General features: G+C 50.7%; 1 protein-coding gene across 1 annotated transcript in view; it reads left to right on the top strand.

Moving 5' to 3' along the window:
- The window catches only part of LOC129847465 (protein diaphanous homolog 3-like), a gene marked incomplete at its 5' end in the record, with an annotated part of 65,731 nt that extends 55,483 nt beyond the window's left edge, over window positions 1–10,248 (top strand). The window contains 1 exon segment of the mRNA XM_055915264.1: window positions 10,098–10,248. Within this exon segment, the coding sequence (XP_055771239.1) occupies window positions 10,098–10,248 (151 nt within the window).
- Window positions 10,249–11,232: the final 984 nt, after the last annotated feature.

The following is an 11,232-nucleotide window of genomic DNA, read 5'->3' as shown; positions in this document are numbered from 1 at the left end:
TCCTGGTCATATTATCAACCCATCCTGGTCATATTATCAGCCCATCCTGGTCATATTATCAGCCCATCCTGGTCATATTATCAGCCCATCCTGGTCATATTATCAACCCATCCTGGTCATATTATCAACCCATCCTGGTCATATCATCAACCCATCCTGGTCATATTATCAACCCATCCTGGTCATATTATCAACCCATCCTGGTCGTATTATCAACCCATCCTGGTCATATCATCAACCCATCCTGGTCATATTATCAACCCATCCTGGTCATATCATCAACCCGTCCTGATTAGATCAGCCCATCCTGGTCATATTATCAACCCATCCTGGTCATATCATCAACCCATCCTGGTCATATTATCAACCCATCCTGGTCATATCATCAACCCATCCTGGTCATATTAACAACCCATCCTGGTCATATTATCAACCCATCCTGGTCATATTATCAACCCATCCTGGTCATATTATCAACCCATCCTGGTCATATTATCAACCCATCCTGGTCATATTATCAACCCATCCTGGTCATATCATCAACCCGTCCTGATTAGATCAGCCCATCCTGGTCATATTATCAACCCATCCTGGTCATATCATCAACCCATCCTGGTCATATTATCAACCCATCCTGGTCATATCATCAACCCATCCTGGTCATATCATCAACCCATCCTGGTCATAACCCATCCTGGTCATATCATCAACCCATCCTGGTCATATTATCAACCCATCCTGGTCATATTATCAACCCATCCTGGTCGTATTATCAACCCATCCTGGTTGTTGCATCTTTAGATCTCCCCTCTCTCTGCGTTTCTAACAGAGACGTTCGTCACAAATGGAACCGGTCTCATCAGGTGGTGCTGTTTGGAGTAGCGTTGGAACGCCGACTACAACGTTTAATTGGCTGCTTCGTTACAGGAGTTACGTGTTCTGCTAACACGAATTACCATCATCTAAATGGGATTTCTGTCCTTCTGAGCACCGTGGGTGGACTTTATGTCAACATTAGAAACGTGTAATATCTGAAACTGGAGCTAGCTAGACTATCGTACCCCGTGGTCTGACATCGGAGTAGACAGCCAGAGTGAATTTACCAGCTACGTCGATCAACAGTTGTTGCAGTGACATTCTATTGAAATGGATACGTCCGTTGTGGAGTCTATTGTTAAGACATGTAGCTAGCTAGCTAAACAATGAACCATAATCCCAACTCGTGACGTTACTACCCTGCATGAATCTGCAGGTAGCTAACCAACCAGGTTCAATGTTAGCTTGACATTAGGCTGTAACTAGCCAAGCCTCAGTGTGTGTTGTTCCTCTGTCTCAGTGTGTGTTGTTCCTCTGTCTCAGTGTGTGTTGTTCCTCTGTCTCAGTGTGTGTTGTTCCTCTGTCTCAGTGTGTGTTGTTCCTCTGTCTCAGTGTGTGTTGTTCCTCTGTCTCAGTGTGTGTGTTGTTCCTCTGTCTCAGTGTGTGTTGTTCCTCTGTCTCAGTGTGTGTGTTGTTCCTCTGTCTCAGTGTGTGTTGTTCCTCTGTCTCAGTGTGTGTTGTTCCTCTGTCTCAGTGTGTGTTGTTCCTCTGTCTCAGTGTGTGTGTTGTTCCTCTGTCTCAGTGTGTGTTGTTCCTCTGTCTCAGTGTGTGTTGTTCCTCTGTCTCAGTGTGTGTTGTTCCTCTGTCTCAGTGTGTGTGTTGTTCCTCTGTCTCAGTGTGTGTTGTTCCTCCGTCTCAGTGTGTGTTGTTCCTCTGTCTCAGTGTGTGTGTTGTTCCTCTGTCTCAGTGTGTGTTGTTCCTCTGTCTCAGTGTGTGTGTTGTTCCTCTGTCTCAGTGTGTGTTGTTCCTCTGTCTCAGTGTGTGTTGTTCCTCTGTCTCAGTGTGTGTTGTTCCTCTGTCTCAGTGTGTGTGTTGTTCCTCTGTCTCAGTGTGTGTGTTGTTCCTCTGTCTCAGTGTGTGTGTTGTTCCTCTGTCTCAGTGTGTGCTGTTCCTCTGTCTCAGTGTGTGTTGTTCCTCTGTCTCAGTGTGTGTGTTGTTCCTCTGTCTCAGTGTGTGTTGTTCCTCTGTCTCAGTGTGTGTTGTTCCTCTGTCTCAGTGTGTGTGTTGTACCTCCGTCTCAGTGTGTGTTGTTCCTCTGTCTCAGTGTGTGTGTTGTTCCTCTGTCTCAGTGTGTGTTGTTCCTCTGTCTCAGTGTGTGTGTTGTTCCTCTGTCTCAGTGTGTGTTGTTCCTCTGTCTCAGTGTGTGTTGTTCCTCCGTCTCAGTGTGTGCTGTTCCTCTGTCTCAGTGTGTGTTGTTCCTCTGTCTCAGTGTGTGTGTTGTTCCTCTGTCTCAGTGTGTGTGTTGTTCCTCTGTCTCAGTGTGTGTGTTGTTCCTCTGTCTCAGTGTGTGTGTTGTTCCTCTGTCTCAGTGTGTGTTGTTCCTCTGTCTCAGTGTGTGTTGTTCCTCTGTCTCAGTGTGTGTTGTTCCTCCGTCTCAGTGTGTGTTGTTCCTCCGTCTCAGTGTGTGTTGTTCCTCTGTCTCAGGGTGTGTTGTTCCTCTGTCTCAGTGTGTGTTGTTCCTCTGTCTCAGTGTGTGTGTTGTTCCTCTGTCTCAGTGTGTGTGTTGTTCCTCTGTATCAGTGTGTGTTGTTCCTCTGTCTCAGTGTGTGTGTTGTTCCTCTGTCTCAGTGTGTGTTGTTCCTCTGTCTCAGTGTGTGTTGTTCCTCTGTCTCAGTGTGTGTTGTTCCTCTGTCTCAGTGTGTGTGTTGTTCCTCTGTCTCAGTGTGTGTTGTTCCTCTGTCTCAGTGTGTGTTGTTCCTCTGTCTCAGTGTGTGTGTTGTACCTCCGTCTCAGTGTGTGTTGTTCCTCTGTCTCAGTGTGTGTTGTTCCTCTGTCTCAGTGTGTGTGTTGTTCCTCTGTCTCAGTGTGTGTTGTTCCTCTGTCTCAGTGTGTGTTGTTCCTCTGTATCAGTGTGTGTTGTTCCTCTGTCTCAGTGTGTGTGTTGTTCCTCTGTCTCAGTGTGTGTGTTGTTCCTCTGTCTCAGTGTGTGCTGTTCCTCTGTCTCAGTGTGTGTTGTTCCTCTGTCTCAGTGTGTGTGTTCCCGTCTCGGGGGCCTCTGTCTCAGTGTGTGTTGTTCCTCTGTCTCAGTGTGTGTGTGTTCCTCTGTCTCAGTGTGTGTGTTGTACCTCCGTCTCAGTGTGTGTTGTTCCTCTGTCTCAGTGTGTGTTGTTCCTCTGTCTCAGTGTGTGTGTTGTTCCTCTGTCTCAGTGTGTGTGTTGTTCCTCTGTCTCAGTGTGTGTTGTTCCTCTGTCTCAGTGTGTGTTGTTCCTCTGTCTCAGTGTGTGTTGTTCCTCTGTCTCAGTGTGTGTTGTTCCTCTGTCTCAGTGTGTGTTGTTCCTCTGTCTCAGTGTGTGTTGTTCCTCTGTCTCAGTGTGTGTTGTTCCTCTGTCTCAGTGTGTGTTGTTCCTCCGTCTCAGTGTGTGTTGTTCCTCCGTCTCAGTGTGTGTTGTTCCTCTGTCTCAGGGTGTGTTGTTCCTCTGTCTCAGTGTGTGTCGTTCCTCCGTCTCAGTGTGTGTCGTTCCTCCGTCCCCATCAAGTGAGCCTGTGATATTCTGTCAGGTTTCATGATTCAATATATGAGAGATAATGGAAGCAGATGTGAGTAAGAAGAGAGAGGAGAGGATAGAAAATGAAGCAGAAGGGAGTAGGAAGAGAGAGGAGAGGAGAGATAATGGAAGCAGAAGGGAGTAGGAAGAGAGAGGAGAGATAATGGAAGCAGAAGGGAGTATGAAGAGAGAGGAGAGATAATGGAAGCAGAAGGGAGTAGGAAGAGAGATGAGAGGAGATATAATGGAAGCAGAAGGGAGTAGGAAGAGAGAGGAGAGATAATGGAAGCAGAAGGGAGTAGGAAGAGAGAGGAGAGGAGAGATAATGGAAGCAGAAGGGAGTAGGAAGAGAGAGGAGAGATAATGGAAGCAGAAGGGAGTATGAAGAGAGAGGAGAGATAATGGAAGCAGAAGGGAGTAGGAAGAGAGAGGAGAGATAATGGAAGCAGAAGGGAGTATGAAGAGAGAGGAGAGATAATGGAAGCAGAAGGGAGTATGAAGAGAGAGGAGAGATAATGGAAGCAGAAGGGAGTAGGAAGAGAGAGGAGAGGAGAGATAAAGGTAGCAGAAGGGAGTAGGAAGAGAGAGGAGAGGAGAGATAATGGAAGCAGAAGGGAGTAGGAAGAGAGAGGAGAGATAATGGAAGCAGAAGGGAGTAGGAAGAGAGAGGAGAGGAGAGATAAAGGTAGCAGAAGGGAGTAGGAAGAGAGATGAGAGGAGAGATAATGGAAGCAGACGGGAGTTTTAGGAGAGGACAGCAGAAAATACAGTGGCTCTTGACTCTCTTGACTCTCACTTGTTGTGTGTGTGTGTGGGGGGGGGGGGGGGGGGCCACCCGGTCTGAGCCAATCATAAGTCAATTTGAGAGCAGCACCGATTAAGTAGCAGAGTTTACCCAGCCAGTCAAGAGGGAGGAAGGGATGGAGAGAGAAATGGAGAGTGAGCATAGCCCGTACCAGAGAGGGAGAGGGAGCATAGCCCGTACCAGAGAGAAAGAGGGAGCATAGCCCGTACCAGAGAGGGAGAGGGAGCATAGCCCGTACCAGAGAGGAAGAGGGAGCATAGCCCGTACCAGAGAGGGAGAATAGCCCGTACCAGAGAGGAAGAGGGAGCATAGCCCGTACCAGAGAGGGAGAATAGCCCGTACCAGAGAGGGAGAGGGAGCATAGCCCGTACCAGAGAGGGAGAATAGCCCGTACCAGAGAGAGAGAGAGAGCATAGCCCGTACCAGAGAGGGAGAATAGCCCGTACCAGAGAGGGAGAGGGAGCATAGCCCGTACCAGAGAGGGAGAATAGCCCGTACCAGAGAGGGAGCATAGCCCGTACCAGAGAGGGAGAGGGAGCATAGCCCGTACCAGAGAGGGAGAATAGCCCGTACCAGAGAGGGAGAATAGCCCGTACCAGAGAGGGAGAGGGAGAATAGCCCGTACCAGAGAGGGAGAGGGAGCATAGCCCGTACCAGAGAGAGAGAGGGAGCATAGCCCGTACCAGAGAGAGATGGAGAGGGAGCATAGCTGTACCAGAGAGGGAGCATAGCCCGTACCAGAGAGGGAGAGGGAGCATAGCCCGTACCAGAGAGGGAGAGGGAGCATAGCCCGTACCAGAGAGGAAGAGGGAGCATAGCCCGTACCAGAGAGGGAGAGGGAGCATAGCCCGTACCAGAGAGGAAGAGGGAGCATAGCCCGTACCAGAGAGGGAGAATAGCCCGTACCAGAGAGGAAGAGGGAGCATAGCCCGTACCAGAGAGGGAGAATAGCCCGTACCAGAGAGGGAGAGGGAGCATAGCCCGTACCAGAGAGGGAGAATAGCCCGTACCAGAGAGAGAGAGGGAGCATAGCCCGTACCAGAGAGGGAGAATAGCCCGTACCAGAGAGGGAGAGGGAGCATAGCCCGTACCAGAGAGGGAGAATAGCCCGTACCAGAGAGGGAGAATAGCCCGTACCAGAGAGGGAGAGGGAGCATAGCCCGTACCAGAGAGGGAGAATAGCCCGTACCAGAGAGGGAGAATAGCCCGTACCAGAGAGGGAGCATAGCCCGTACCAGAGAGGGAGAGGGAGCATAGCCCGTACCAGAGAGGGAGCATAGCCCGTACCAGAGAGGGAGAATAGCCCGTACCAGAGAGGGAGAATAGCCCGTACCAGAGAGGGAGAGGGAGCATAGCCCGTACCAGAGAGAGAGAGGGAGCATAGCCCGTACCAGAGAGAGATGGAGAGGGAGCATAGCTGTACCAGAGAGGGAGCATAGCCCGTACCAGAGAGGGAGAGGGAGCATAGCCCGTACCAGAGAGGGAGAGGGAGCATAGCCCGTACCAGAGAGGGAGCATAGCCCGTACCAGAGAGGGAGCATCGCCCGTACCAGAGAGGGAGAGGGAGCATAGCCCGTACCAGAGAGGGAGAATAGCCCGTACCAGAGAGGGAGAGGGAGCATAGCCCGTACCAGAGAGGGAGAGGGAGCATAGCCCGTACCAGAGAGGGAGCATCGCCCGTACCAGAGAGGGAGAGGGAGCATCGCCCGTACCAGAGAGGGAGAATAGCCCGTACCAGAGAGGGAGAGGGAGCATAGCCCGTACCAGAGAGGGAGAGGGAGCATAGCCCGTACCAGAGAGGGAGCATCGCCCGTACCAGAGAGGGAGAGGGAGCATAGCCCGTACCAGAGAGGGAGAATAGCCCGTACCAGAGAGGGAGAGGGAGCATAGCCCGTACCAGAGAGGGAGAGGGAGCATAGCCCGTACCAGAGAGGGAGAATAGCCCGTACCAGAGAGGGAGAGGGAGCATAGCCCGTACCAGAGAGGAAGAGGGAGCATAGCCCGTACCAGAGAGGGAGAGGGAGCATAGCCCGTACCAGAGAGGGAGAGGGAGCATAGCCCGTACCAGAGAGGGAGCATAGCCCGTACCAGAGAGGGAGCATAGCCCGTACCAGAGAGGGAGCATAGCCCGTACCAGAGAGGGAGAGGGAGCATAGCCCGTACCAGAGAGGGAGCATAGCCCGTACCAGAGAGGGAGAGGGAGCATAGCCCGTACCAGAGAGGGAGCATAGCCCGTACCAGAGAGGGAGCATAGCCCGTACCAGAGAGGGAGCATAGCCCGTACCAGAGAGGGAGCATAGCCCGTATCAGAGAGGGAGCATAGCCCGTATCAGAGAGGGAGCATAGCCCGTACCAGAGAGGGAGAGGGAGCATAGCCCATACCAGAGAGGGAGCATAGCTGTACCAGAGAGGGAGCATAGCCCGTACCAGAGAGGGAGAGGGAGCATAGCCCGTACCAGAGAGGGAGCATAGCCCGTACCAGAGAGGGAGCATAGCCCGTACCAGAGAGGGAGAGGGAGCATAGCCCGTACCAGAGAGGGAGAGGGAGCATAGCCCATACCAGAGAGGGAGAGGGAGCATAGCCCGTACCAGAGAGGGAGAGGGAGCATAGCCCGTACCAGAGAGGGAGAGGGAGCATAGCCCGTACCAGAGAGGGAGAGGGAGCATAGCCCGTACCAGAGAGGAAGCATAGCCCGTACCAGAGAGGGAGCATAGCCCGTACCAGAGAGGGAGCATAGCCCATACCAGAGAGGGAGCATAGCCCTTACCAGAGAGGGAGCATAGCCCGTACCAGAGAGGGAGGGGGAGCATAGCTGTACCAGAGAGGGAGAGGGAGCATAGCCCGTACCAGAGAGGGAGAGGGAGCATAGCCCGTACCAGAGAGGGAGAGGGAGCATAGCCCGTACCAGAGAGGGAGAGGGAGCATAGCCCGTACCAGAGAGGGAGCATAGCCCGTACCAGAGAGGGAGCATAGCCCGTACCAGAGAGGGAGCATAGCCCGTACCAGAGAGGGAGAGGGAGCATAGCCCGTACCAGAGAGGGAGAGGGAGCATAGCCCGTACCAGAGAGGGAGCATAGCCCGTACCAGAGAGGGAGCATAGCCCGTATCAGAGAGGGAGCTTAGCCCGTACCAGAGAGGAAGAGGATGGAGAGAGAGAGGGGGTGGAGAGAGAGGGGGTGGAGAGAGAGAGGGGTGGAGAGAGAGAGGGGGTGGAGAGAGAGAGGGGGTGGAGAGAGAGAGGGGGTGGAGAGAGAGAGGGTGGAGAGAGAGAGGGGGTGGAGAGAGAGAGGGGGGATGGAGAGAGAGAGGGGGGATGGAGAGAGAGAGGGGGTGGAGAGAGAGAGGGGGGATGGAGAGAGAGAGGGGGGATGGAGAGAGAGAGGGGGGGTGGAGAGAGAGGGGGGGTGGAGAGAGGGGGGGGGTGGAGAGAGAGGGGGGGTGGAGAGAGAGGGGGGGTGGAGAGAGAGGGGGGGTGGAGAGAGAGAGGGGGTGGAGAGAGAGAGGGGGGATGGAGAGAGAGAGAGGGGGGGATGGAGAGAGAGAGGGGGGATGGAGAGAGAGAGAGGGAGGATGGAGAGAGAGAGAGGGGGGATGGAGAGAGAGAGAGGGTGGGATGGAGAGAGAGAGGGTGGGATGGAGAGAGAGAGGGGATGGAGAGAGAGAGGGGGGATGGAGAGAGAGAGGGGGGATGGAGAGAGACAGGAAATGGAGAGAGAGGGGATGGAGAGAGAGGAGGGGGGAGGGGATGGAGAGAGAGAGGGGGGAAGGAGAGAGAGAGGGGGGAAGGAGAGAGAGAGGGGGGAAGGAGAGAGAGGGGGGGGATGGAGAGAGAGAGGGAGGATGGAGAGAGAGAGGGGGGATGGAGAGAGAGAGGGGGGATGGAGAGAGAGAGGGGGGATGGAGAGAGATAGGGAGGGAGCAACAGAGTGAGAGAGGGGATGGAGAGAGAGAGGGAGGGAGGAACAGAGTGAGAGATGAGAGGGGGGATGGAGAGAGATAGGGGGGATGGAGAGAGAGAGAGAGGGAGGAACAGAGTGAGAGATGAGAGGGGGGATGGAGAGAGATAGGGAGGGAGCAACAGAGTGAGAGATGAGAGGGGGGATGGAGAGAGATAGGGAGGGAGCAACAGAGTGAGAGATGAGGCTGCCCTCACATATGGATTTATTTAGTGATTTTAGGGGTCAAGGGGTCGATGTTATATTGAGTGTCATTACATTTCAACATGTTGTGGTACAATGTCCCATGTAGGCATTAATTCACACATTTAATCAAACAATAAATGTGATTATGGTTAAAAAAAAATACTATCTAACTACATAACAACAAAATGGGAATCATGTTATTTGAATGGTAAATCTCTTGATAAACTGGGTGTAAATGTAAAGAAGGCATCGTCCTACTCACCATACAACACCCACAATACAGTACTCACAATACAGTACTCACAATACAGTACTCACCATACAGTACTCACCATACAGTACTCACAATACAGTACTCACAATACAGTACTCACCATACAGTACTCACCATACAGTACTCACCATACAGTACTCACCATACAGTACTCACCATTCAGTACTCACCATACAGTACTCACCATACAGTACTCACCATACAGTACTCACCATACAGTACTCACCATACAGTACTCACCATACAGTACTCACCATACAACACCCACAATACAGTACTCACAATACAGTACTCACCATACAGTACTCACCATACAACACCCACAATACAGTACTCACAATACAGTACTCACCATACAACACCCACAATACAGTACTCACAATACAGTACTCACCATACAGTACTCACAATACAGTACTCACCATACAGTACTCACCATACAGTACTCACCATACAGTACTCACCATACAGTACTCACCATACAGTACTCACCATACAGTACTCACCATACAACACCCACAATACAGTACTCACAATACAGTACTCACAATACAACACCCACAATACAGTACTCACAATACAGTACTCACAATACAGTACTCACCATACAGTACTCACCATACAACACCCACAATACAGTACTCACCATACAATACTCACCATACAGTACTCACCATACAACGCTTGCCATACAATACATGCAGTACAATACAATACCCACCATACAAACTCACTATACAATACCCGCCATACAATACTCGCACTACAATACCCACCATGCAATACTAGCAATACAATACTCGACATGCAATACCCATCGTACAATACTCCCGATACAATACAATACCCATCATGCAATAGTCTCGATACAATACCCACCATACAATACTCAACATGCACTACTCACAATACAATACAGTGCCTGCCATGCGATACTTGCCATGTACCACTATACTCACAACATACCCCCCCCCCCCCCCCCCCCCCCCACAAGTCAGTCGGCTCGTTGTCGAAAAAACGGTTTGTGTTCATAACGATTTAACCAGTTTAACGTTACGGTCGGCGATCGTAGTCTATGCTAACAGGTCACTTAGCTAGCAGGTTTAGCTAGCTGGCTTTTTTTGTTGTTGTGTGTCCGTGTCCGTCGACACCGGCCTTGTTATTAATGAATTTAACTAAACTAATATTTACAACAGGAGTTTGGTCACTGTGTCAATTCATCCATTTCGTAATACGACCCCCCTTCCTTTCTGTAGAAAATGAGCTAGCTAGCTGTTCCATGTCCCCCAGCTAGACATTCCTCAGCGGGGCTCGTGGCTCAGCCGGTGGCTCAGCCGGTGGCTCAGCCGGTGGCTCAGCCGGTGGCTCAGCCGGTGGCTCAGCCGGTGGCTCAGCCGGTGGCTGGCGTAGCGGCAGTGTTACTACGTAGAGGGAATACTGGCTGAGTCCATAGAGAAAGGGCTGATAGACTAGACAAGGCCCGACGTCGGACCGATGTATGGGTCGTTCTGTAGCCATACACACCTGCTCTCGTCTACACACACACACACACACACACACACACACACACACACACACACACACACACACACATATATATACACACACAACACACACACACACATATATATATATATATATATACACACACACACATATATATACACACACACACATATATATACACACACACACATATATATACACACACACACATATATATACACACACACACATATATATACACACACATATATATATACACACACATATATACATATACACGCTGATAACATGCACAAAGACAGAGACAGCTACACACATTGGCAGCACATATACCGTCACATAAACAGTCACACCCACACACACACTGCTATTTGTCAGATCTGATTGGCTGTGTGTAGATGACAGTTTGAGGCCTGCCCTCATTAAAGGGATTAGTGATTTAAATCGACATCAAAGCTACTGGATATCAGCAACAACGTTCCCAAGGAGAAATATGCCAGCGTCTTAGTCAGCTGGGAGGGTGACCTTCTAGCTAGGATTAGGATCCGTCGTGTTTTCTAACTTCAATGAGTTTAGGTCGTTTTGTTGATTTATCTTCGTCTGTGTGTGTGTGTGTGTGTGTGTGTGTGTGTGTGTGTGTGTGTGTGTGTGTGTGTGTGTGTGTGTGTGTGTGTGTGTGTGTGTGTGTGTGTGTGTGTGTGTGTGTGTGTGTGTGTGTGTGTGTCTCAGTAATCAGAAGTATGGAAAACACCCACTTCAAAAAAGCTTAAATATTAAAAAATGTAAATATTCATTTTTTACTGAACCCATTTTCCCCAAAATAAAACAGAACTGTAATCAGTCTCCTTATCAACTAACTGTAATCAGTCTCCTTATCCACTAACTGTAATCTGTCTCCCTCAGTCCCCATATCAACTAACTGT

This window comes from Salvelinus fontinalis, unplaced genomic scaffold (assembly GCF_029448725.1).
Source record: "Salvelinus fontinalis isolate EN_2023a unplaced genomic scaffold, ASM2944872v1 scaffold_0857, whole genome shotgun sequence".
NCBI classification, from domain to species: Eukaryota; Metazoa; Chordata; class Actinopteri; order Salmoniformes; family Salmonidae; genus Salvelinus; species Salvelinus fontinalis.
This window is presented reverse-complemented; position numbering and strand designations above follow the sequence as displayed.